Below are 27,314 nucleotides of genomic sequence, written 5' to 3' on the forward strand. Positions count from 1 at the left end.
AGCTCTACCACTAAGCCACATGCCCAGCCCTGTATGTTTTATTTTAAACAAAGGGCTATAAATTTTTTTGTCATAACTTCTAATAAAGGGTAGATAAGAAAAAGAGAGTAGTTGGAACTTGGGTTCTGTTGACATAAATGCTTATTTTCATCTTCAGTTATAATTAGGGGACTAGAGAAAATGGAATTTGGAAAACATGCATGAATTTTATTTATTTTTTCCTGTTTTCACATGATAAGTAATTGAAGAAGATGGTATTATCTGAAGTAGATATTTAATATTTTTGAAATTGAGACAACCATGGTGGAACATGCTTATAATCCAGTACTTGGGAGGCTGAGACAGAAGGATCACTGAGTTCAATACCAGCCTGGGTTACAGACTAAGTTCAAGGCTACCCTGAACTACACAGAAAGACCCTTGTCTTCAAAGAAATATTTTTAATGGAATTGAGAGTAACTTCTTGTATATATGTTTTGTTTTGAGACAGGGTCTTGCTATGTAGCTCAGGCTGGCCTTGAACTCGAAACAATCTTCTTGTGTTTTCTTTTTAATATGTGTTTGTGATACATAATGGTACATGTATGTATTACATCTTGATCAGTTTTACACCTATATTATTATTATTATTTTGTCTTTTTCCTTTTCATTGGTACCAGGGATCGAACTCACGACTGCCTGCTTGCAAGGCAAGCGCTTATGCCACTGAGCTAAATGCCCAGCCCCTACACCTATATTATTATTATTTTTGTACCGGGGATCGAACTCACAACTACACACTTGCAAGGCAGGCACTTATGACGCTCAGCTAAATATCTAGCCCCAACACCTGTACTATTGAGAATAATTTTTAAATTTACTAAAACTGCTACATAAGGATTAAACAAAGAGAAGCTGTACATAGAGCTCCAGTTAGTGTCAATGAAAACAAAATAGAATTTACTTAAATTATCAGAAAATTGAAATATAGTTCGGACTTTATTTCTCATTGATTTGTGAATATTTCCTAAGTTTGACTATTTGAATATGAAAAAAAATATTAAGCATATATTAATTGTATTCCTTTTGTATGCTCAATAGTACCCTAAGTGCTGGGGATATAGACTGCTGTAACCTACGGTAGCTTAGGAAGTCCTGCTGGGTTAGGGGACATTGGAGAAATAAGCCATGTAGACATCTGGGTGAAAGAGCTGCCAGAAGAGGAGCAGTTGCAGGGATCCTAAAGTAGGAACGTGTTCCGCATAGAGGAACTGAGGGAGATAGGGTAGCACATCAGAGGAAAGGGGTCAGTATTTCTTGTAGAATGCTTTTAGTTGTTTATATTGTCTTACTCATATTAACAAAGCTATTGAACAAAGTTGTTCTTTAGTCATTTTAAAGCACAGAATTAGTCAGCTTTCCTGTTGCCAAGACACATCAACACCCACAATTTAAGGAAGAAAAGGTTTTTTATTAATTTTATTTGTACATTCTACACAAACGTAGTGAACACCTTCGTCACAGTGAATTTGTACCTGCACATGATACATATCGATTCCTCCTCTTTTCCTCATTCTCCTCCCCTCCTTTCATTCCCTTTCCCCCTCATTTATTTATTTATTTTTACCCCTCCTTAATTATAAAGCTTTGTTTCCATTGTACTCTTTTTAAAAATTTACCCATCTTTCTCATTTTTTTCTCTTCCTTCCTTTCCCCCTGCCCCATCCCTAGTTCCCCTTTGCTTTTTAACAGTTTCTTTCTATTTCACAGTTTCTGTTACACAGTTTAGTTCTTATTTACACTTTCAGTTTATCAAACCAGAGAGACAATGTGACATTTACATATGTGTCTGATTTATTTTACTTAGGAGTATGATCTCAAGGTCCATCCATTTAGCTACAAATATCTGAAGTTCATCCTTCTTTATGGCTTAGTATTATTCCATTGTATTAAAAAGCCACATTTTTTAAAAAAATCCATTCGCTGATTGATGGGCATTTGGGTAGTTTCCAAAAGTTAGCTATTACAAGCTGTGCTGCTGTAAACATGGAGGAAAAGTTTAACTTGGCTCATGGTTTCAGCGATTCACTCCATGGTTAGTAGACTCCAAGGCAAGGACATCATGGCAAAAAGGAGTAGCAGGAAGATGCTTAGTTAATGGTGGTTGGGAAGCAGAGAAGAGAACCAGACCAGAAAGGAAGGGGTGAGACATTAGATAGGATTTATTATTTATTAATATTTGTGGTTTTGGTCATGGGATTTGTGGATCTATAGGAAGATTGGAGTTGGCTTATAGGAGAATAGCAATGGCCCACCAATAGGAATAAAAATTACGGCTCATTCACAGAATGGCCATTTTACAGGAGGCAATCAGGAGCCCATGCTATTGTTTTGCTTAAGATTAGATTTCTTCATTTTAAATTAATGGATTTAGATGCATCTTTAAGGAATTTTGGGTGTGACATGGCAAGAAAAAAAAAAGTAGTATAAACATGCCCAAGGAGTTCAAATAAGATAACCTTGGGTAATTTTGACTGTGTTCTAAAGTCTTTTCTTTATGCTAAAGCTCTTGTTTTTTTTTTATAAATTAACTTTATTGGTACATTTTAGGTATAGTAATGATCACATTCATCATAAGGAATTTGTGTCTGTGTGTGTATCTATATTATTTGTTTATTTTTGTGATAGTGGGGATCAAACTGAGGGCCTTAGGCACACTAGGCAAGCACACTACCACTGAGCTACATCTCCGGTCTAACATCTATACATGATATAACTTTGGTTTTTCCATTCCCCTTCCTGCCCTTCAACCCCTCTTCCCCTCCTTACTTACAAAAGTTTGTTTCCGCTTTTGCTTCTTCTTAAAAATACAATTTTATTTCATTTTGTTTTTTGATACAGGGTCTTGCTATATAGTCCAGGATTGACTTAAACAAAAGCACAATTTTTAAATTATACTTTCTCATGTATCCTTTCTACCTATTTTATTTCTCCTCACCCCCTCCACCCAAATTTTGACCCCTGTTAAGAGACTGATAAGGATCAAAGGTCTGTCCATCTTCTTATGGCTGCTTGAGACTGGAGGGGCTCCTGAACATACCTAGCCAAGGATCAAAAGTTTCACTCTCACTGATTTAAAGGAGACGTAGGAAGGTAGATTTTGTTCTTTGATAAGCCATCATCCTTTCATGGTCAAGATTTTAGGTTTGTTTTGTGTGTGTGTGTGTGTGTGTGTGTGTGTGTGTGTGTGTGTGTGTGTGTTTTATTTTTGAAACAGGGTTTTGCTATAATAATTCAGGCTAGCTTTGAACTCACTATATATGTAGCCTAGGCTGGCCTCAATCCTCCTGCCTCAACCTCCCAAATATTCAAGATTCAGCTTCAAGATTATAATCTTAATGCCTGTTTTATGTCCTGTTTGTAGTTTGCCAAACAAAACATTACCAGCCAGGGCTTGGTGGTCCCCAAAGTGGAGATGAGGAGCCTTATCTCACCCCATACAAGGGTAGATTTCAGGTTCACTGACTTTCATAACAGAAAATGAATTTTCAGTACATGTCAGCAAGAGAAATAAAGGCATTTATTAGGCAGAATTTAAAATACAGACTCAAAGAAATAAAGTGAAGTTCTTCAAGGGAGAGGCACATTTATGTCTGGAGCTGGGGATATTTATGTGTTTTGGTAGTGGAAACTGTCCCCACAACTCTTTAACTTTGCATACCTATAAAACCAGCATCATATGAATAATACAGAAGTCTTTTGCTAGTTCAAGCAGTAGCCATGCCCCATTGGACCATGGGTATAGTGGTCTCTTATGGCCTGGGTAGCTGAACAGTGTAAAACGAATCAGAAGGAAATAATTTTCTAGAAGTCCCTTCTTAAATGGGGGCTTTGAGGGCCCTATTCTCAAATTAAATGCACAGATTTTTTCACCAGGATGTAACATACATGGCTTATAGTCCAATTGAAGTTTTTGGTTTTTTTTTTTTGTTTTGTTTTGTTTTGTCTTTTTCCTTTTTATCGGTACCGGGGTTCGAACTCATGACCGCCTGCTTTCAAGGCAGGCGCTTATGCCACTGAGCTAAACCCCCAGCCCCTCCAATTGAAGTTTTTATTCCCAAATGAAACCTCCTGAGCTTGGCTTTTAATGTCTATATTCTAGTCTTCAGAGTTTCAACCATAACTCTCCATCAGGCTATGCTTACAGCATTCTATGGCTTACCTAACAGACAATTCCAAAGCTTTTCAGACTCTTCTTACAAAAGCAGTCCCAAATATTTCTAAAGCCCATGGGCAGATATAGTTACAGCAGTGACCCCACTCTTGATGTCAGTTTTTTGTACTAGCGTTCCTGTCACTAAAACATAATACCCAACACTCACAACTAAAAGAGGAAAGATTTTATATGGATCACAGTTTAAAAGAATTTTGTCCATGGCTGGCTCCAAGGAAGAAACATCAGGGAAGAAATGCACAGCAGAGGAAAGATGTTTAGTTCAAAGGAATTGGGAAGCATACCAAAGAAACAGTGCCAGAGAGGAAGGAATAAGAGACCAAATGTTGTACACAGGTCACATCTCCATAACACACCAAGGCACACCCAAAAATGTGCTTTTCTAAGCTCCATGCTGGCTTCCAATCCAACCAAGTTGAAGCTTATTAAGCTTAACCACCTCAAATGCCTACCCCAGTGGTGGCAAACTTGAAAGCTCTATAAGGTTCACCAACCCTGGCATAGATCATTTGCCGACAATCACAATAGCACCTATAAAATAAATGTAAGTCATTCAGTACTTAGCCCCACCAGTGTTGTCAGGCACGTCCTTGACAGGCAGACTTATACACATATTTTCCATATTCTCAGATTATAGTGTTGTTTATTCCAAAATAGCAAATATTAAAAATATTTTGTCTATCTATGTGTCTTTCTTTAGAATATGGATGGTGACTATTCATAATCTTCCCAGTGTCTGGTAGAGGGTGGTTAGTGATACTGTTCATGGAAACAGGGAACCTAAGAAAAGAAGTAGGTTTAAGGGGAAAGATAATGCATCCAGTTTTTCACATGGTAATGTGAGGTAACGCTATAACCAAATATTCAAGCAGATATGTTCACTGTACATCTAGTAAGAAAGGTCCAGGATGAACATAGATATCTGAAAATTATGAGTACATAGATGAGTGATAGTTGAAGCTTTGATAGACAAAAATCACATAGGGAAAATAGAAGTTGGTCAAAGACAGCATTGTATAATACCAACTTTTAAGGTTTATGTGGAAGAAGAGGAACTTGAAAGGAGGCTCAGAAAGTATGTTTAAGAAGTAATAGGGCTATTTTAAAAAGTAGGGGCTGGGGATTTAGCTCAGTGGCATAAGTACCTGCCTTGTAAGCAGGCGGTTGTGAGTTCGATCCCCAGTACTGATAAAAAGTACTTTTTTAAAAAAGTAATAGGATTACATACAGCAGTACATGACTTTAATCCTAGCTACTAGGGAGAGGTTGAGGCAAGAAGAACACAAATTCAAAGCCAGCCTGGGCAATTTATGAACCCCTGTTTCAAAACAAAAAATAACAGTGGGCTGGGGATTTAGTTCAGTGGCACAAACACCTGCCTGGCAAGCACGAGGTTGTGGGTCTGATCCCCAGTACAAAAAAAAAAAAAAAAACCTGGGATCTAGCTCAGTGGTAAAGCATCCCTGGGCTCAAACCCCAAAGCCAAAACACCAAAAAGGAAAATCAGAAAGAGAAATTTCATGGTAATTGAGCAGGTAAAATCTGATAAGAGTATGAGGTAAGATCAAAACCAAAAGGCTGTTTTAAGTAGGAAGTGATGCAATAGGACTTTTTTGTAGTTTAGTTTAGTTTTTTGAAACAGGGTCTCACTATACAGTTCAGGCTGGCTTTGAACTCACTATGCAGTCCAGACTATCCTTAAACTCAATGCAGTCCTCCTGCCTCAGCCTCCTGAGTGCTAGAATTACAGGTGTGACACCACACCCACCTCTGGGCCATTTTGTCAATTAAAGCAGTACAGTTTTAGGTCAGTGATGGTGGCACAAGCCTACAATCCTGGCACTCTGGAATGCTGAGATAGGGGGATTATAAATTTAGCCAGCTGACCAATTTAGTGTTTTAACAAAACATTGTCTCAAAATGAAAAAGAAAAAGGCTGGGTATGTAGCCTATGTTGAGTCTCCACTACTAGAAAAAAAAAAAGTCTGGGACTGTAGTTTAGCATTCCCTGAGTTCAATCCCCACTACCACAGGCAAAACAAAACAAAAAACCTAACATGGTTCTGAAGAAGAAAAAAAAAGGTATAAATTTGAAAAGACTTAAAGAGAATTTCTTTCTTTCTTTCATTTTCTATAGGGTCTCCTGTGTAGTCCAGGCTAGCCTTGAGCTGATGATTCTCCTGCCTCCTACATGCTGGGATTACAGGTGTGTGCCATCATGCCTAGCTTTCAGTTACAAATTCTGAAAGCAAAAATAATTTTATTAGCTTTTAGATATAGTATATTGTGAGAGGGGAGCATATCCCTAGCTAGATTGTATGGAAACTGACATTTGAATGCATTCATAATTCCACTAGAACTTAATCAAAGGGGACAGGGTGGTATGAAATACAAGTGACCTAGAAGTATTTTTTGATGCCCAGTAGAAAACATTTTGAGATAGCCATGGGGTGGCATGACAGTAATCCCAGCACTCAGGAGGCAGAGGCAGTAGCACTAGTATGAGTTCAAGGCTAGTTTAAACTATACAGTGAGACCCTATCTCAAAAAACAAAAACAAAACAAAATTTTGGAATTAAATATTTGCTACAGATAATAGAAAATCAACTAGTGACTTCAGAACCATCAGTGGAGCTCTAGGAATGTGGCCGGGTGACAGATGTGCCCCTCCACCTCCATTGCCACCATCCATCTCCTCAGCCAGAGGGTACCCTGCTCCAGACTTGGTACTGCTTTGCCCTGCATTCCATGCTGGGCTCCTGTGTAAGAATTTATTTGGAGAAAGAGCTTTGTACTAAATGAAATTTTAGAACACAGACCATAATCATCTCTCTCTCATTCTATCTCCTTCAAAATTGAAATTCAAGAATACCGGACTCCTGTGATAACAAAATATCCCTCAGACTTTTCCTAGAGGTGTATAAATTTAAATTTTCACTTTCCAGTGCCAGGCATGATGGCACACACCTGGAGCCCCAGCACTTAGGAGGCTGAGGCAGGAGGGTCACTACAAGTTTGAGGCCGGCCTGGGTTACAAAGTAAGTTCAAGGCCAGTTGAAACTGCATAGTAAGACTCTGTCTCAAAAAGACAAAAACAGCTGGGCATGGTGGCTCACGCCTGTAATCCCAGCACTCAGGAGGCTGAGGCAGGAGGATTGCTGTGAGTTTGAGATCAGGAGGGCTACAAAGTGAGCTCAAGGCCAGCTTGAGCTGCATAGTGAGACCCTGTCTCAAAAAGACAAAAACAAAAACAAAATAAAAAATAAAAAATAAGCTTTCAGGGCTGGGGATAGATCTCAATGGCACAGTGCTTGCCTGGTAAGCTCAAGATCCTGAATTCAATTCCCAGTACCAAAAAAATATATAAGTTTTCACTTTTTAAAGGAAATTCAAGACAGAAGTTTTGTTTGTTTTTGTCTGTATATTTGTTATTCTTTTCTTTGGCAACCCCCCTTTCCTTTTCACCCAACTATGGCTCATATGATTTCCTTAAGCACAAATTAAGATGTCCATATGCGATCTGTATCTGTACTCCCAAATCGCACCATATATGTTGTAGACCCCGGATTTTTAGGTATATTTGATAATGGTTTCCAGAAAGTTGACTAATTTAACTGATTTCACTAAAATGAGTGCATTAGAAACTAGAGACCTATTAAGGTCTCAACTTTCATTTTGGGACTTAACTTTTAATGCAACTTGACTTTGATATGTTTTCACTAATTTTTCTGGTTAGCTGTCTGCAACAGTGAAACATCTCAAAACAGATTGTAAAACATTATGAAAATACAATCAATGCAATCTTTGTGATAGGAAATAAAACTTTATACAAAGAAAAGAGAATCCAAATATTCTCATATCACTGAAACAGTCTGACTGAACCACACTGAAGCTTTTTTTTTTGTATCAAGAATCAAACTCATGACCATGTGCTTGCAAGGCAGGCACTTAGGCCACTGAACTAAATCCCCGGCTTGACACTGAAACTTTTTGCCTGACACATTACTAATGAGCCTAAATTTTGGTTAGTTCTTGTCTACACATTAAGTGACAGTGTTTCTTTATAGCTGATCTGATCTAAATTAAACCAACATTTTTGAAACTTTAAACTAAGCAGTTTATTGTGGGGTGTAGTGGCATACTCCTGTAATCCCAGCATTTGGAGGCTGAACTAGGAAGATTTCTGCAAAGTTTGAGGCCAGCTTGGGCTACATAGTGAGACCCTGCCTCAAATAAATAAATAAATAAATAAATAAATATTTAAACAGCTTGAGAGAAAAAAAGATCTGCTTTGGAAATCATCTCTGCATTAGCAAGTTTTGATTCTCAAAAGTTTGTATTTTTTTGCTTCATTATAGAAACACGTTGACGTTTTCTAATGTTTGTTTCTTGGTGTTGTATGTAGGTTTCACAGTCTCCCCTGGAGACCGGTGGAGTCTGGAGGTGGAACGGGTGTATGCCATTACAATCGAGGTGTTTGATAAAAGCAGCACAAAAATCTACATGTCAGATGTGAGTTTCTTGTATTTTCTTTCCGAGCTCCTGTGTGGATAACCTCCCAAGGGGGCCATCTTTCTGGTTAGAAGGCCCTACTTCTTCCTTTGTTCTAAGAGTTTACTTTCAGAAGTGAAATTACTACTTTTTTTTATTATTAGTAACTGGTACTGTCCTTGAGGAACACTAAAACCGAAAAAGATGGGGTCACATTGTAGAGGGGATTGACAGCAGCTGTGGCAGTGCTTTGGCATCTGTGGGCATCCCCACAACTCACTTCAGATGTGGTGAGCGCAGGGTTGCTGTGGGGGAGAGAAAGTGTGAGCACCTGCTGATGTGAAGTGTTGCATTTGTTCACAATCCACAGGGGCTCCTTTTCCTTTCTGTTTCTCTCTCTCTCTCTCTCTCTCTCTCTCTCTCTCTCTCTCTCTCTCTCTCTCTCCCTCTCCCTCTCTCTCCCTCTCCCTCCCCCCTCCCCTCCCCCTCCCTCTCCCTCTCCCTCCCTCCCTCCTTCCCTCTTTCTCTCTCTTCCTTCCCTTCTCTTTCTGTTTCTTTTCTTTTCTTTCTTTTTGAGACAGGGTATTCACTACAGCTGGCCCTGAACTCTCTTTGTAGCCCAGGCTGGCCTTAAACTCATAGTGATCCTCCTGCCTCAGCCTTCCAAGTGCTGGGATTACAGGTGTGCACTACCATGCCAAGCTTGCTTGCCTCTTTGCTCTGCTTTGCTTTCTCCTGAAAATTATCAACCTATGGAATTCCATAAATTATGCTAAAATTTATGTAAATTCTAACTCCATTCCTGATACTTTTCTTTTTTCTTTCTTTTTTTTTTTTCTTTTGTAACAGGGATTGAATTTACAAGCTTGCACTTACTAGAAAAACACTTGAGCCACTGAGCTAAATCCCCAGCCTCCTGATACTTTTCATTAATGGATTTTTCAAAAACCAACACCATTTTAAATTATATCTTGCTAAGTCAGACCCTCCATGAGGGGAAGCAAAGGTTTCATTTCTGTATCTCCTGGCTGCACAACCACAGTCTTGTGTATGCTTTGGAATTGAGGTGGCTCTGTGAAAAGAACATATCTTTAGGTTTGTGTTGTTGTTGGGCTAATTTCAGAATCTGAGAATTACATACAACTTTCTATCGGAGTACTTCAAAGAGCAGCTAACTACTGTGAATGGATCTTACCATGTAGTAAAAGTGCTGAAAGCTGGTGTGGTAGAGATAGATGCATCCCTGACCTCCATTGTTCACCAGGTAGGAATTAAAAGAATGTCTTTGTAAGTTAAAATAATGAAGATGTTTAGCTGACTTGATTTACAAGCAGATATGATACATACTTCCCTTGTGTTGTACAAAATAAGAAACAAACTGATAAACAGTAATCTTGGCACTTTACACTTTAAATTTTCCATTTCAAACTTTGTTGTGCATAATTTTGCATTTGTGATCATTGTGTATGTCATTTGAAATTCTTTCATACAATTACTTCAAGCCAGGCATGCTAGCGCAAGCCTGTAATCCTAACACTCAGGAAGCTGAGGCAAGAGGATTGCCATGAGTTCAAGATCAGTCTGGGTTACAGAGTAAGTTCACAGTCTAAACTACATAGCAAGACTCTGTCTCAAAAAAATTCATATGCATATTTTCTGTAAGGTCCACTTTGGAATATCAGAACTTTTATTAAAAGGCACTTTTATTCTGATATTCCAAAGTATTAACTGGGCATGGTTAATACTGACTCAGGAGGATCTTAAACCACCCTGAGCAACAAAATGACTTAGGGAAAACCTATCTCAAGATAAAAAAAATTTAATACAAATCAAAACAGTATAAAAGCAATAAAAACTTATTGTGTATGAAGGTATGACAACTATTTCAAAGAAAACAAGAGACATTATGATAGCCATTGTTGATTTCCTGTTGTCTTGTTCTGAAATCCTATGTTACTTGCATTATTTTGCTCTGCTCTACTTTGTTTTGCTTTGTTTTATTCTCTTTATAAAAAAAGATAAAAAAATTTTAAAAGGGTTGGTGGCATCATTCATTGCAAAGACTCTGGGTTCAATCTTTAGTACTGCTAATAAATAAATAGATAAATAAACACCTGCCTAAGGATTAATATGCCATTTTATTCAGCCCTGTCCCAAACAGTGAACTTCATTTCCAGTTCTTTACTGTAGTCATAATTGAGTATCTGTGTATATTATTATTTTTGGTTAATTTTCATATGGCATAATATAAGAAGTAGAGTTACTAGGTAAAGATATGAGGAATTAATCTGGTTCCTTTCTTTTTTATTTTTCTATTATTTTTGTTGTTGTTGTTGTTGTTCTTTATTTCATTTTACTTATTTAGATTGTTTGAGACAAGGTCTCGCTATGTAGTTTAGGCTGCCCTTGAACCCATGGTGATTCCCCTGCCTCAGCATACTGAGTCCTGGGATTACAGCCATGGGCCACCATGCGTGGCTTATAAATTTCTTTTTAATTGGGAAGTTTCTTGTGTATATATATGGGAACTTTCAAATATAACTTACGGCCTTCTAAAACATATGAATATCTAACAACAATTACCTGAAACAGATAGGGGCTTCACCATTTAGATTGTGCTTTCCTGTTGTCTTGTTTGTTTTTTGAGATAAGAGTTTTGGGTTGTAGTTCAGGCAGGCCTTGAACTGATAGTTATTTACTTACTTATTTGGGGGTTTTTTGTTGTTGTTTTTTTGGGTTTTTTTTTTTTTTTTTTTTTTGGTCTTTTTCCTTTTTATCGGTACCGGGGATTGAACTCACGACTGCCTGCTTACAAGGCAGGCGCTTATGCCGCTGAGCTAAATCTCCAGCCCCTATTTTTTTTTAAACAGAGTTTTACTATGTTGTTTAGGTTGACTTTGAACTCATTTTGTAGCCCAGACTAGCCTTGAATTTGCAGCAGCCTCCTGTCTCAGCCTCCTAAGTGCTGAGATTATCGGCGTGGGACACTATGCCCAGCCTCACTGATGTTATTTTTTAATTTATTTTGGTACTGGAGTCAAACTCACACCTCTTGCTTGCCAGGGACCTCATGCTTGCCAGGCAGGTGCTTATGTAGCTAAGCTAAATTCCTGGTCCTGACTGTGTAATTTAGGCTGGCCTTGGACTCAAAATAATCCTGCCTCAGCCTCCCAAATGCTATAGTTACAGGTATACAAAATGATACCAGGTGGATTATGCTTCTTAGTCAGCTATCATTCCTATTACTCCCTTTTGTTGCTATTTGCTTCATTTTTGCTTTGTTTTGTTCTGTTTTTGAGACAGTCTCACTGTGCAGGCCACATTGACCTCATAATTCTTTTGCCTCAGTCTCTCTAGTGCTGGGTTTATAAGTGTGTACAACCACACCCAATTTTTCCTGATTATTTTCATCCAATTTAATAACCCAATTTATGTTATGTACCTGGTACCTATATGCATTTGACTCATGACTGGCCTAGCAACTTCTTTTTTTAAAAATTTTTTAAATTTTATTGGTACTGGGGATCGAACTCACAACAGGCACTTGCAAGGCAGGTGCTTATGCCCCTGAGCTAAATCCCCAGCCCGACTGGCTTTAAAAAAAAAAAAAAAAAACAGGGTCTCATGCAGTACCTCAGACTAGGTTTGAATTCACTACATAGCCCAAACTGGCCTTGAATTCTTCATAGTTCTGGTGCCTCAGCTTCTCAAGTGCTAGAATTACAAGCATACACTACCACATGCAGCTGTATGAACTTTTGGTTCCCAGAAAATGCTTTGTTCCACTGTGCCTTATAAATTTTATTTCCATTTTTTAAATTTTATTCTTGTAAAACAATGTAGTTCCTTTTGTTTCTGACACTCCCTGCTCAATGTATAGGACCATAATCATCATGTTTAATGTTATTATTTATATCTTTCATCAGATTATAGACTTGGAAGTAATGGCTGTGTGTACTTTGTTCACAACTATTTCCCTGACATCTAGCAGAGTAACTGACATATTTGGTACAAATAAGTATTTGTTAAGTGAATTAACGATACTTATGCTAGTTCAGTCAAAGCCTAGGAAAACTTAAAAGAGGGTGGAGGTGCCATTGGAGATAGTAGAAAGTTTTAAATTCAATCTCCAGGACCATTTAAAGAAAAAAAGAAAGTACCTGCCTGGCAAGCTCAAAGTCATGACTTTGATCCCTGGTACCAAAAAAGACAAAGAAAAAGAAAAAAAGAATTCTACCCAGACTCGGCACGTGATCTGTACCCCCAGTAGATTCCTTCTTGGTTCCTCTTAGTGTTCACCTAAAATAGATACTGACAAGAATGATACTTTAAGAAAATGTTTTTAAAATAAGAATGATACTCATGTTTTATTTTGTTTTTGGCTTAAATCAACACAATTTATTATCTTACAGTTTTGGAGGCCTGAAGTGGAAAATCAATCTCAGTGAGCTAAAATATTGTTTTTTCAACTAAAAGGTTTATTTTTAGTTTATGATTTACTACCTTAAGAGAGTGAGGAGAAACTGAATATGGTGGTGCACACCTGCAACTCTAGCTACTTGTGAGCTCAAGGCAGAAGGATCACAAATTTGAGGACATACTGGGCAATTTAGTGAGAACTTGTCAAAATGAAATGGGAAAAAAGCACGGCTGGGTTTGTAGCTCCTTGGTAGAACACTTGCCTAGCATTTGGGAGGCCGTGGTTCAAACTGTAGTACCACATACATACATACATGTGTACCTAATAATATCAGGGCCATCGTTGCCGATGTGATACTATTGATAAATATTTCAGGGTTTCTTAAAAGAATGGTAAATTAATGATAGGTAGATATATTGATGACTGACTTTGCCTTGAAAGGGAGAATGTCAACATAATCATGTAAGGACTTCATTTTACCTGTACAGATTTTTACTTATACCATATATTTATTTTTAAGTATGAGTGGAATGTCTTTTTTTTAAAGAGGGTAAAACTAAACAAAACAGAGCAAAGCAGATCAAAAAAAAAACTACGTAAGTGACACAGATTTAAAAGCAAGACAGCAGGAGATCAACAGTGCCTACCATAATGTCTCTTATTTTCTTCTAAATAGTCTATATCTTAACACACAATGAATTCATACCCCAAAAAAATAGAATAAAACTGATCAGAACAGAGTAATGAAAATTACAGGCCTTCAAAACCAGACAATAGGAAAATTAACAATGGCTGCCATAATGTTCTCTTCAAAATAGCAGTCCAGATCTTCATATATCTTGAAATTAAATAGCACAAAACAGACTAAAACCTGAGTGGAATGTCTTTTTTTTTTTTTTTTCTTTTTCATTTTTATCGGTACCGGGGATCAAACTCACAACCGCCTGCTTGCAAGGCAGGTGCTTATGTCGCTGAGCTAAATCCCCAGCCCCCTAAGTGGAATGTCTTAGCCAACCTTTTTTTTGAGACAGGGTTTCACTATGCAGTTAAGGCTGGCCTTAAACTCACTTTGTAGCAGGCTGGTCTGGAATTCCCAGTGATCCTCCTGCCTCAGCCTCCCAAATGCTGGGATTATGGGTGTGTTCTATCACACCCAGTCACCCCAGTACTTTGAAATGTTCTATATTTTTCTTCTAATTTGTAATATTTCTCTGCATTTATAATTTTATGAATTTAACTGATGGGTATGAATTTAACTGAAGGGTCTTTCTAGAATTATAAGTCCTCTCCTATCTTAGCAAAACTTTTATTTCATGAAATTTTAAACTATTTCTTCTAATAGTGGTAGTTTTAGCAAAATCCTTTTTATTATTATTGAGCCATAGTAGTTATCCTTCTGTAATGAATATGAATATTTATTTTTATAAATAGAAAATGGTTGAAATATTTATTAGCATAGCATTTTGCTGATGTTCTCAATGTATATGAATGTACATCATAAAAACAATGATTATAAAATCTATTTTGCTCTTTTTTTGTTTCTATAGAATAACAGTATTCAACCTATCAAGCCTCTGATCCAACACAAACAAGAAGTGATTATTTATTTTCCCATCAAGTTTACACCTAACTTTCTGGCATTTCCTTATCATCCTTGGGGAGTGTTACATCGCTATCAAGTACAGGTACGGTGTCTAGAATAATTTGCAAAGACAAAACTCAGTTTCTCTGATACGTTAGTTCATCAAAATTTCGTTAATGTTAAATTTTATTTCTCCCATTTTTTTTTTGTTTGTTTGTTTGCGGGAGTGGGGGAGAAGCAGGGTCTCACTCTTCAGAGTGGTCTCCAACTCATGATGATCTTCCTGCCCCAGTCTTCTGAATGCTGCGATTATGTGTGTGAGTCACCAGCCTGTTTTTTCTCCTGAGCCCCAGTCTGTTTTGTTGAGATAGGGTTTCACTGTGCAGTTCAAGCTGGCTTTGAACTCATTGTGTAGCCCAGGCTGGCCTCAAACTTGTGGCAGTTCTTCTGGCTTAGTCTCTGTAGTGCTGGGATTACAGGTGTGTACCACCATGCCTTGTTTGACCCTCAGTCTTTGGTAACCGCCATATTATCAGTTTAAGTGTTATCACCTGTAACATCTGTCTGTCTCCAATATATCCTTTCCTTATGAATTTTATAAAGTTTTATTAAGTAACCTTTTAGCCTATTCTTTTTTTCTTTTGTGGTAATACTGGGAATCAAGATAGTGTCTGGCTAAATTCCCTGGGAGGAACATAAAAGTTTTAATCCTCCTGCCTCAGCCTCCTAGAATGATGTAACATTATGTCCAGCTCCTCAAACCCCCTACTTTTTGTTGTTTGATTTTTTTTTTTGTACCGGGAATCAAAACTCATGACCTTGTGCTTGCTGGGCAGGCGCTTGTACCACTGAGCTAAATCCCTGGCCCTTTTGTTTGATTTTTAAGACACAGTAGTTCAAGGTGGTCTTTAGCTCACTATGGAGCAAGGCTGGCCTGGAACATGTGACAATCCTCCAGTGTCAGCCTCCTGAGTGCTGGGGTAACAGGCATGCAGCACCCTGCCTGGCAACTCAGCAGTTTCTTAATCTATACAGAAGTAACTTGCTATGTAGTGTTATTCTTAATCCTTGTTTAACCACTCAAGCTTTACATTTTCACTTAAATTTCCTTTTTCCTTCTATAGTCATTGAATATAGAGTTATGCTTTCTCCCAGGTAGAGGGTGGTAGTGGCAACTTCACCTGGACCTCTTCTGATGAAACAGTGGCCACGGTAAGCCCCCGAGGAGAAGTGACTGCAGGTCGAGTTCAGGGGAACAGCACAGTGTGGGCCCGAGATGTACAAAATCCCTATCGGTATGGGGAAATGAAGGTAAGTGACTCCAGGGAAACTTCTTTACTTTGGAATCATTGCTAAGTGTGTAAGTGCTTAAAACTACATATAATCCTATGTTTGAAAATATGTCTGGTCCAATTTTTCTATATAAAAATATTGTTTAAATTTGATCTGAAATAACTTTTTTCTTTTTTCTTTCTTTCTTTTTTTTTTTTTCTTTTTTTTGTACTGGAGATCAAACTCATGACCTTGTGCTTGCCAGGCAGACACTTACGCTGCTGAGCTAAATCTCCAGCTAAATTTGGTCTGAAAGTATATGTTACTTAAATGTTTCTGAACCTGGGTTAAATTCTGCTTCATTTAATAAGCATTTACTAAGCAGGTTATGGTGGTGCATGCCTACAATCCCAGTACTTGGTAGGCTGAGACAGGCTATGAGGTCAAGGTTAGCCTGGGCTACATACATAGTAAGGTCAAGACCAGCCTGAACTACATAGTGAGACCTTATCTCAAAAAAAATCAAAATAAAATAAATAACAAAAAGTAACCACTCATTTAACATCAGTGTCTATTTTCTCCTCTCTAAAATGAGGATAATGTTCACATCAAGTTTAATCTCATAATAACCTGTCAGAATAAAATAAGATAAACCAAACCAGATTATAATGTTTAACATGGTGCATAGCATATATTCAATACTTAATGGTAGCTCTTTTTCTTATAATTACTATATATAATTTTGGTGTGTTTGTCTCTTTGAGACAGTTTTACTATACAGTTGAGGCTGGCCTTGAAACTCACTTTGTAGCCCAGGCTGGCCTTGAACTCTCAGACTTTCCTGCCTCAGCCTCAAATGCTGGGATTTCAGGCATGTGCTACCACAGCTAGCAGTATGAAGTGTTTTAAAGGAGTATTTGACTGATAGATGCTTCAGTCAGAAAAGCGCTACTTGTTTATAAAGGAAGAATCTTTGTGGACAGCACCACTAGTGTTAGAGCCTGTCATGAAAGGTGAGAACTTGAATAAAACTCTGGAAGAAGGAAGCAAACCAATGCCTAGGGCCCAAATCCAGACTGCTGCCGTCGTGGTAAAGGACATTTCATCGGCTCCCCACTTTGCTGCCTGTAGCTGCTTTCAGGTCTCGGCACTATAGCCGCAGCAACCTTGCAGCCTGTGTGCGTGTGTTTACTCTCTGGCCTCTATAGAAAGAATTCGCCAACCCCTATTCTACACAGTAGAGAGCATCACTGGTTTTTATATTAGCCAAATATGGTAAAGCCTATGTTCAGAAAGATACCTCACAGTTTTTATAAGCAGGCAAGAATAATTATAATTTTAAGAAAACCAAGATAGCAACTGGTGCTACAGACTAGTAGGAGAGTCTAGAGTGAACTAAAAGGGGTAAGTGAAGGTGAGAAGAATTAAGGCTGAGGTGTAGCTCAGTGACAGAATGCTTGCCTAGCATACTGATTTTAGGTTCAATCCCCAACACTGCAAAGAGCAACAAAACAAAATCCCAGTTAAGCCCAAACTAGTGAAATGGTATTGAGAATAAACAGAAGTAGACAAAATGAGGGGTTTGTTTTATAGTTAGACTTAATCAGATTTGATGCCCCATTGAATGAGAGAGAGTGAAGGATTTAAAGCCAGAGAGTGTGAGGTTTCTAGTTTCAGCTGCAGTATAGAGAAAAAATACAAGAAGGCACAGTAGTATACATCTAGAATCCCTGCATTCCGGAAGACGGAGACAGGAGGATCAAAAGTTTGAGCCCAGCCTGGGTAACTTAGTGACTTAGTGAGACCCTGCCTCAGAATAATAAAAAGGGATGGGATATAGCTCATTGTGAAGATAAAGGCCCCGGGTTCAGTCCCCAGTATGGGGATGGGAATGCAACACAGTGATCCTGGGTTCAGTCTCCCACACTGAAAAAAAAGAGTTGCAAAAATGATGAATTCAGCTTTAGATATGTTTAGGGTGGTTATGGAGTATCTAGGTAGATGTTTATGGCCAGGTGTGGTGGCACATGCCTATAATCTCAGCATTTGGGAGGCTGAGGCAGGGGGATCACTACAAGTTCAAGGCCAGTTTAGGCTGCACAGTAAGACCCTGTCTCAAAGTGGGGGGAGAGAGGAGAGGAGAGGAGAGGAGAGGAGAGGAGAGGAGAGGAGAGGAGAGGAGGGGACAGAGAGAAAAAGAGATTGATTACATTAAGGGCGATGAATTATCAGTGTATAGTTGGTAAATGAAATTTTAGAACCATAAGATTTCCCAGGAAGATCATAGAGGGTCAGAAGGGAAGATAGATTCTGTGTAACGTGTCATTTTAAGGGACAAAGATAGACCCAAAAACTAGCAGAAGAAACAAAGTGACAAAAACAACAAAATAAAATATATTTAAAAAGTGAATGAGGGGCCAGAGATTTAGCTCAGTGGTGTAAATGCCTGCCTGGTGAAGGTGAGGTCCTGAGTTTGATCCCTGGTAGCACCAAAAAAAAAAAAAGTGGATGGGATTAGATTTGTGGCCCAGTTACAGGGTACATACTTAGTATGAACAGTGCCCTGAGTTCAGTCTCTGGCATTCCCCCAATGAAAAGGAGAGTGCTCCAAATACACTAGTCTTTGTAGGTCACATACAATCTAACATAATCTTTTTGTTGTGGTTGCAGTTGTTAATTTTATAGTTCTTTTAACAATGTGAGCCAGAAGCCGGGTGTAGTGGCTCATGCCTGTAATCCCAGCACTCTGGAGGTTGAGGCAGGAGGCTCGTTGCAAGTTCGAGACCAGCCTGGGCTACAAAGTAAGCTCAAGGCCAGCCTGAACTGCATACCAAGACCCTGTCTCAAAAAAGAAAAAAAAAAACAACAACGATGTGAGCCAGGTGTGTAGTGCATACCTGTAATCCCAGCACTCAGGAAGCTGAGGCAGGAGGATTGTTGTAAGTTCAAGACCAGCCCAGGCTACAAAGTGAGCTCAAGGCCACCCTGAACCCTGTCTCAAAAACAAAACAAAATGTGAAAGGGGATATAGTTTCATGGTAGTGTGTTTGCCTTATGTGGGCAAAGCCCTGGGTTCAAACCCTGGCACCAACAAAAAAGAACAAAAAACATTCTTGACTTGTCTGTATAATTACAGACAGGTCACGTACTGGCAATCGTTTGCCAGACCCCTGCTGTATGATATCAGACGCCTTAAAGAATTAAAGGATGAAAATAGAGACATATTTGGCACCTATCATATGTGTTTATGTGTGTAGGGAAAATAGTAGGCAGTCATTCCTCAGGGTACATAGGGAATTGGCTCCCAGACCCCCTCAGATGCAAAAGTCTGTAGATATTCAAGTCCCTTACATAAAATGGCACAGTAGTTGCATATAGCCTATGCAATCATTCCACATAATTTGAATTATTTCTAGATTCATTATACCTACTGCAGTGTCAATACTGTGGGGATATTTGTCATGCTGTACTGTCTGGGCAATAATGACAGTGGAGAAGGTCTACATGTTCAGCACAGGTGCTTTTTTTTTTTTTTTTTGGATATTTTCAAACATCTGCATCCATCAATATGGAAGACCAATCAACTGTATATAATATGAATGACACGTGTTTTATGAAACACATACATATACATATATATTATACATGTTCACATGTGGGCATTTAAATGTTTAAGAGATCATTTCTTCTAATATTTCTCTAAAAGACCAATTGTTTATCCCCCAGGTGTATGTCCTGAAGCTGAACAAAATGGAACTGCTACCCTTCCATGCTGATGTGGAGATTGGCCAGACCATAGAAATCCCCATCGCAATGTATCATGTTAATGAGACTAAGCAGGCTATGGCATTCACAGACTGCTCTCATTTACCTGTGGATCTCCACATGGATAAGCAAGGAGTCTTCATTCTCTTTGAAGGAGGTAAGACTAGTAAATAAGTGAAGGGCTTGGGATGTGGCTCATCCTTGAGTTTGAAGGCCTTGGGTTCAAACACCCATGCCACAAGAAGATGAAGATGAAGATGAAGCAGAGGAGGAGAAGCAAGAGGAGGAAGGGGAAGAAAAAGACTACTTTTTATTTTCTTTTTGTCTGTGAATGAAGGGATGAACTATCAATTTAGAAACTACTAAATATAATCTAAATTCACACAGTTACTTTCTCATATGTCTTGGTCACCTTTCTCTCATTGCTATGACAAAATACTTGACACCTAAAATGAAGGAAGGAAAGGTTTATTTAGCTCACAGTTTGTGGAGGTTTCATTCCATAGTCAGCTGGCCCAAAGGCAGAGTGGCATGGCACTGGGGCAGTATGGAAGAACATATCAAACAAGAAGGTCAGAAGCAGACAAAGAGCAAGCTTCTTTTCCTCCTTTATGTTGTAAGTAGGCTACATCCTTTAGGTGAATGTAGCACTCATACCATCCCTGTGCCCTCCTCTTGTACAGGCTGAGGATGTTCACGAAATAAGGGCCCTGACTCCCTGTTGAATCACTTAAACTTGTTAGCTTCTCAAATTGACACAATGGACACTATTCTTCAGAAGTAACAGCATGTCCTCTATACCCCGGGATGGAGAGCTGCTGAGTTAGTTAAGCTTCTGGACTTCTCAAGTTGACACAATATGTCCACCATAACATTATAATGATTCTATTTATGTTGTCAATTTCCTTGAAGAAAGTATTGTTCTACTTAATTTACAAGTGCAGAAAGAAAGACACAGAAACTGAATAATGTTATGGGTGAATGATACTGGGATTTTGCTCCTACTAACACATTTCCATACGCAAGTTCTTTTCTCCTTTTTTTCCTTTTTTCCTGCACTGGGAATTGAACCCAGGGTATTGTGCTTGTTACAGAAGCATTCTAGACTAAGGTACATCCTTAGTACTTTAAAAAGCTTTTTAAATTTTCAGACATCATCTTGCTAAATTGCATAGGCTCTCCTCAAACTCATGAACCAGAACACCCAGGATTATGGGCATGCACCGTCACATCTACTTGCTTTAATATATACCATTTTTCTAAGAGAATAATGCCATTTAATGTCCATATGTATATATCATTTATTTTTTAAAATAGAAATGTCTTTTTCTAATGAAAAAATATTAATAACCTCTTCATAAAGGTCAACATCCTAAGCATCTGTAGTCCCAAAACTCTAGGAGACTGAGGCAGGAAGATTGCAAGTTTAAGTCCAGCCTGGGTAGCTCAGCATGACTGGATCTTGAAATAAAAAGTTTAAAAAATGGCTGGGGATGTAGCTCAGTGCAGAGGCCCTACCTTCAATACCAGTACTAAAAAATATATAAAAAATAAATATTTTATTTATGTAACTTAACTTCCTTGAGATCTGACCACCTACTTCCTTACTGAAGTCATGTTTTTTGTTTCAAAGGTATTCAAAGACCTGGACCAATGCACTGCTCCAGTATACACATAGCAGCCAGATCGCTAGGCCACACTCTGGTCACGGTGAGAGTGAGTGAACATGAGGAGCACTTGCACAGCAGTGCCACCTTTGCTGCTTATGAGACCCTGAAGGTAGGATCTTCCGTAGCACAGCACTGTGTTTTCTTTGCATGGATCCAGCTATGTGCACCGAGCAGCTACCTGGCTATCAATGATCTCTGCTCAAGATGGGTGGTAATTTTGAGTCTTCCTTCCTTTAGTATTTAGATGCTGTGGGTCAAGCCCATGGTATTATGCATGCAAAGCAAGCACTCTACCACTAAACTGCATATGTAGATGTACTATTTTGTTATTTTGTTGTTGTTCTGGTTTTGGGGTGTGTGTGTTTTGGATTTTGTTTTTATTTGTTTATTGTTGTTGTTTGTTATGTTGTTTTGCTTGAGACAGAGTCTTGCTGAGTAGTTCAAACTGACCTTGAACTTACTATGTGGCCCAGACTGGCCTGGAACTCATGGTGACCTTCTGCCTTAGCCTCCTGAGTGCACCACCACATTCAGCTACTATTTTGTTTTTAGACCTAAAGTCTGTTGTAAAATTGAGCTTCAAGAAGCTCTTATGCTTCTACTTTGTGCTTCCTGAGTTAAGATATTCAGGAATATCTTCAGTATATATCACTAAATTTTAATTATTTCTCCCTTTCTTCTTCTTTTCCTCCTTCCTTCTCTTCCTTCTCCTCTCTTCTTGCTCCTGCCTCCTGTTCTTTTTCCTCTTCCTCCCTTTTTTCTTTGGCTTCTTATTCTTGTGGCACTTGGGTTTGAACCTTAAGCCTTCTCTTATTTGTTTTTATTTTGAGAGAGGGTCTCACTAAGTCACTGCGTTGCCCAGCATGGGCTCAAACTTGTGATCCTCCTTCCTCAGCCTCCCAGATTGCTGAAATTACAGATGTGTGCCACCACATCCAGCTCTCTCTTTTTTCTGAGATATAAAATATATCTCAGTAATATATAAAGTACTCTAATTTTAACTGCTGTTTTATACCTATGTGTATATCTCGACAACAATGAAGACATTTAATATTAGCACATGTCCTTTTAAAGAACACTAAAAGGTGACTTTTCTGTCCTACAAGAGGAAGTCAGTTGTCTTTTATCCTGGGTACTTAGGGCTCTTCAATAGAGTCGCCATTAGTTTTAGCCCTAAGCATTGGTCCATTATGTTATAATGAAGACAGTACAAGTGGTTCAGAATAAAAGGAGACAGAATTTGGCATGTTTTCTACATATTTGATTCAATCAGGTGCTAAAATGGATGTTTAAAAAATAAATAAAATAAGATAAAATAAAAATTGATGTTTGCAAGTTCTCACATTAGATACTGACAAATCCAGACTCAGTGCCTCTTGAAACAAGGAATAAATTAACAATAATGAAATAATCAAGACAAATTATTAATTTTTTAAGTTTTGAGGTATAGTTTATTAGGAAAAAGTAAAAATAAGAAATAATGCTGGGACTGGGGATACAGCTCAGTGGCACAGCGCCTGCCTGGCAAGATGAGGTCCTAAGTTCAATTCCCAGTACCAAAAGAAAAAAAAAAGCAAGCAAGAAAGCTGGGTGTGGTCATATGGCTCTAATCCTAGAACTTGGGAGGCTGAGGCAGGAGATTTGCTTCAAATTTGAGGCCAGTCTGGGCTACATAAGCGAGTATAAGGCCAGCCTTCACTGTGAGACCCTATCTCGAAAATAACCACCAAATAAAGTGAAACTGCCTGGCATGGCTCATTGTAGTACCATTAGGTCCTTCCTTCTTTTCCTCTTTCCTTCTTTCCTTCCTTCATTTCTTCCTTCATTCCTTCGTTCCTTTCTTCCTTCCTTTTTTATTTATTTTTTACTGAAGCTTGAGCTCAGGCCTTCCTACTGAACTATATCCCCAGACCTTTTTTTTATTTTGAGACAAGGTCTCGCTAAATTGCCCACCTTGGTCTCAAATGTACCACACTCCTGGCTTTGGCTTCCAGAGTGTTGGGATTCCAGGCATGCACCCCTACACTGCTACATTTTTTCTTGCTTTTATCCTTAGTTTTATTTCGTGCTTACTGCATATCCACATTAGATCTCCCTTGAATGTAAAACATACTTAAAGGAAAGAATGATTTCCTTTTTCTATCTAATAATTAGCCATGCATCTCTCCCTTTATCTGCTGTTAAAAACATGTAAAATTATATGGTTTTGGAGGCAGAGGTATAGCTCAGAGGTAGAGCACTTACCTGGCATGCTCAAGGCCCTAGGTTTGATCATCAGCACCACAAGATCCAAATTTTAAAAAAGGAAAATATTGGGCTACACAACTAGAAAAAAGGAATAACCTCTATCAGGAGGCCCTCCATGAAATCTTTGCAAGGTTCATTTTTTCTATTTATTTCTTCTGTAAAAGGCCTGTATGGCACTCTGCCTTGTGTCTTGTTTTAGCATTTGTACTCTTTTGTATGTGTGTGTGATACTGGGGTGTTTTTTTTGAAACAAGGTCTCCCTGGCCTTGAATTCACTCAGTAGCCTAGGCTAGCCTTGAACTTGAGGTGATCCAACTGCCTCCACCTCCTGAGTGCTAGAATTACAAGTGTGTACCACAACATCCAGTTTATTTACTTTTTAAAAAAATTTTTGAGATAAGTTCTCACTGAATTGTCCAAACTGGCCTACAATTTATGAACTCCTGCGTAACTGAGTAGCTGGGATTACAGACATATATTTCCATGCCTGGTTTATGCAGTTATTTAAAAAATACCTTTTAGTGTAGAGCATTGAACTAAACCCTGCTGAGGAGAAAAATATAAAAAATAAGGTAGCCAGGCATAGCTGGGAGTAGTGGCACATACTGTAATCCCAGCACTAAGGAGGCTGAGGTAAGAGAATCTTCAAATGCAAAGCCAGCAGGGAGCCAGGGTTATAGCTCAGCAGCACAGCCTGGCAACTCAGAAGTCATGCGTTTGATCCCTGGTAACACAAACAAAAAACAAAACAAAGCCAGCCTGGATATTTACCAAGACCCTCCTTCAAAATAAAAAGTAAAAGGAGCTGGAAGAATAGCTCAGGGATGGAGTGTTTATATAGCCTGCGAGAGCCCCTGTGTTCAATTCCCAGTAACACACATAAACAGTAAACAATATACTCTCTCCCCCTAAAGAGTTAAGTTACATCTGTAACCCCACTATTTTGGTTTTTTGTTGTCTTGTTTTTTGAGTGTGTGTGTGTTGTTTTATTATAATGAGAGCACAGTAGTATATATTATAATACATAGCAGAGTAGATAGTGGAGGATACAGAAGTGGTTATGGTTTGAAAAGACTAGACCAATTTAACAGATTAGGTAATACATCAGCTAGACCTGAATGAATGATCAATAAGGTCTATTTAGTATAAGCTTGAGAAGTATTTCAACAGAGGGTCATCACATACATGTCTCTTAATTTGGGAAAGTCTACCAACATTTCAGTATATTCAGGTAACTAGTTTTTCACTAGGCATGCTGTTATCAGCCTATAATCCCAGAATTCCAGAGGCTGAGGCAGGAGAATCACCATGAGTTCTAGATCAGCATAAAGTATATAGTGAAGCCTTGTCTCAAAAAAACTAAACACAAGCTAAAACTAATTTTTCATCTTAAAAGCCACTGAACCAGGCATTGTCTGTATACATGTAGTCCTGACCTACTCTGTAGGTTGAAGCAGGGGGATCCCAAGTCTAGCAGTCCAAGGCCAGCATGGGCAGCAGAATGACACCCTCACTCAAGAAGAAAGGAACATAAGGCAAACCACTGTTGAACTCTCTTAACAGTCAGGGATTCATTTCTTTAAATGTCATCAGGCTGTAAATCCTGTGGAAGTGGCGTTGGTGTCATGGCATTCCATGAAGGAAATGGTGTTTGAAGGAGGTCCGCGTCCGTGGATCTTGGAACCCTCCCGATTTTTTCTGGAGCTGAGCACAGAGAAGACAGAGAAGATTGAAATAACAGAAGTCCGGCTGCCAGCTAAGAGGAAACAGAACCAGTACATATACCAAGTCCTGTGCCTGGATTTAGGGGAACAAGTAGGAAAATTGTCTTTTTCTAACCTCTTCCTCTTCCTCTTCCTCCTCCTCTTCTTCCTGCTCTTTCTCCCCCTCCTCCTCTTCCTCCTTCTTTTTTGTCTTTTGAGATGTTCTCCCTATGCAGTTCAGGCTGGTTGTGAGCTCACTTTACAGTGCAGACTAGTCTTAAACTTGCAATAATCCTCCTGCCTCAGCCTTAACATTTCTTTTAGTAGAGTAACTCTCCAAGTCTTTTGTACTTTTAGCCACTCTTTTCCAGATTCCAGTGGATTAGTTTATGAATTATATAGAAAAACTGTAAGTATTGAATAGAGCATTTAAAAAATATTACTGTTCTATACCTAGTGTATGCCTAGTGTGTATGCCTATGTATGCCTAATGTACCTAGTGGTGCCAGGCATGGTGGCACACACCTGTAATCTCAGCACTTGGGAGGCTGAGGCAGGAAAATTGCTGTGAGTTTGAGGCCACCCTTCGCTACATAGTGAGTTCAAGTCCAGCCAGAACTGCACAGTGTGGCCCTATCTCAAAGAAAAAACAAAAACAAAAAATAAACATACCCAGTGGTTTCTTTTCAGTTTGTTCATCTGAGAATTTTAACAGCTCACTAAGCAGTTCTAGATTACTTTGTAGTAGTGAGTTTATTTCACATTATATTCAGTCATTTTATCACTATCATTTCCTTGTCTACACTAGAGGATATTTGGTTTCCTATTTTCAAAGAATGCTAAAAAAAATAATTTACAGTGTGTTCTATGGTTAGCAATTTTGAAGAATCAGATCTGCACTGATAATAGGACTAAATATTTTATCCTATATCAGTTGAATTAGCTTTCCTTTTAAAGGTAGTTCCTCTAGTTTGCAATATGAACTAGTAAGAATGAACTGGGTAATGCATCCCTGTAATGTCAGCATTTGAGAGGCTGAGGCAGAAGATCACCATAACTTGGAACCAGCCTGGGCTACATAGTGAATTCAAGGCCATAGTGAACTACGTAGCAAGACCCTGCCTTAAAAATGTTCAAAGGGATTTTCTACAGTGCGGTTTAAATAATTCTGACACGCTGATATTGGCATGACTGACAAAAGATGTCTCTATCAACAGTTTCCTCTTGCTCTGGTCTTTCATTAAAGGTTCTTACCTTCCGAATTGGAAATCACCCGAGTGTTCTGAACCCAAGTCCAGCTGTGGAAACTGTGCAGGTGCATTTCGTGTGTGCCCATCCTGCCAGTTTGTCAGTAACGCCAGTGTACACAGTGCCAGCTGGTGCCCAGCCATGTCCTCTGTCGCAGCATGGCACGCAAATGGTAGGTACTGAGTAGATTGCAAATTAGCTTGGCATTGTTGTCTTAATGCCTTAGGGATCAGAGATCTGAGATACAGCTCTTGTCTCATTAAAGTTTAAGGGGACAATTTCGTTTTTACCTATTCTCTGATAGTGTCTGCCTAAGAACTGGCCGTACTTAATGACATGACCTTGCTTACTGTACTAAAATGACGTTGTGATTTTGGCAATAGACAACTGAGATTTCTAAGTAGCTTCCAAATAGTTTTGCCAATGCCCTTTCTTACTAAATCTTTTCTTTTTGTATTTTATTTTTTTACTTTTTTGGTAACAGGGATCCAACTTTTGATCTCACACTTACCAGGCAGGCACTTATGCCACTGAGCTAAATCCCCAGCCAATCTTTTTTTGAGAGAGAGGATAGTCCAGGTCAGCCCTGAGCTCTCTGCACCCAGGCTGCCTTCAAATTCTTGATCCTCCTGCCTCAGTCTCCCAAATGCTATGATTACAGGTGTGCCCCACAATACCTAGCTCCTACTAAATCTCTTATTAG

General features: G+C 38.7%; 1 protein-coding gene across 2 annotated transcripts in view; it reads left to right on the forward strand.

Moving 5' to 3' along the window:
• Nup210l (nucleoporin 210 like) overlaps positions 1–27,314 on the forward strand; it is a 128,019-nt gene that overhangs the window by 27,197 nt on the left and 73,508 nt on the right. For both annotated transcript variants that reach the window (XM_063250482.1, XM_063250480.1), the window contains 9 exons: positions 7,719–7,787; positions 8,619–8,725; positions 9,828–9,968; positions 14,672–14,809; positions 15,862–16,017; positions 19,705–19,900; positions 21,377–21,522; positions 25,254–25,475; positions 26,610–26,783. In XM_063250482.1, the coding sequence (XP_063106552.1) occupies positions 7,719–7,787; positions 8,619–8,725; positions 9,828–9,968; positions 14,672–14,809; positions 15,862–16,017; positions 19,705–19,900; positions 21,377–21,522; positions 25,254–25,475; positions 26,610–26,783 (1,349 nt within the window). The remainder of the gene's footprint in view (positions 1–7,718; positions 7,788–8,618; positions 8,726–9,827; positions 9,969–14,671; positions 14,810–15,861; positions 16,018–19,704; positions 19,901–21,376; positions 21,523–25,253; positions 25,476–26,609; positions 26,784–27,314) is intronic.

The sequence above is a fragment of the Cavia porcellus genome, unplaced genomic scaffold (assembly GCF_034190915.1).
Source record: "Cavia porcellus strain 051 isolate PalLab524CR breed Dunkin Hartley unplaced genomic scaffold, mCavPor4.1 scaffold_6, whole genome shotgun sequence".
NCBI lineage: Eukaryota > Metazoa > Chordata > Mammalia > Rodentia > Caviidae > Cavia > Cavia porcellus.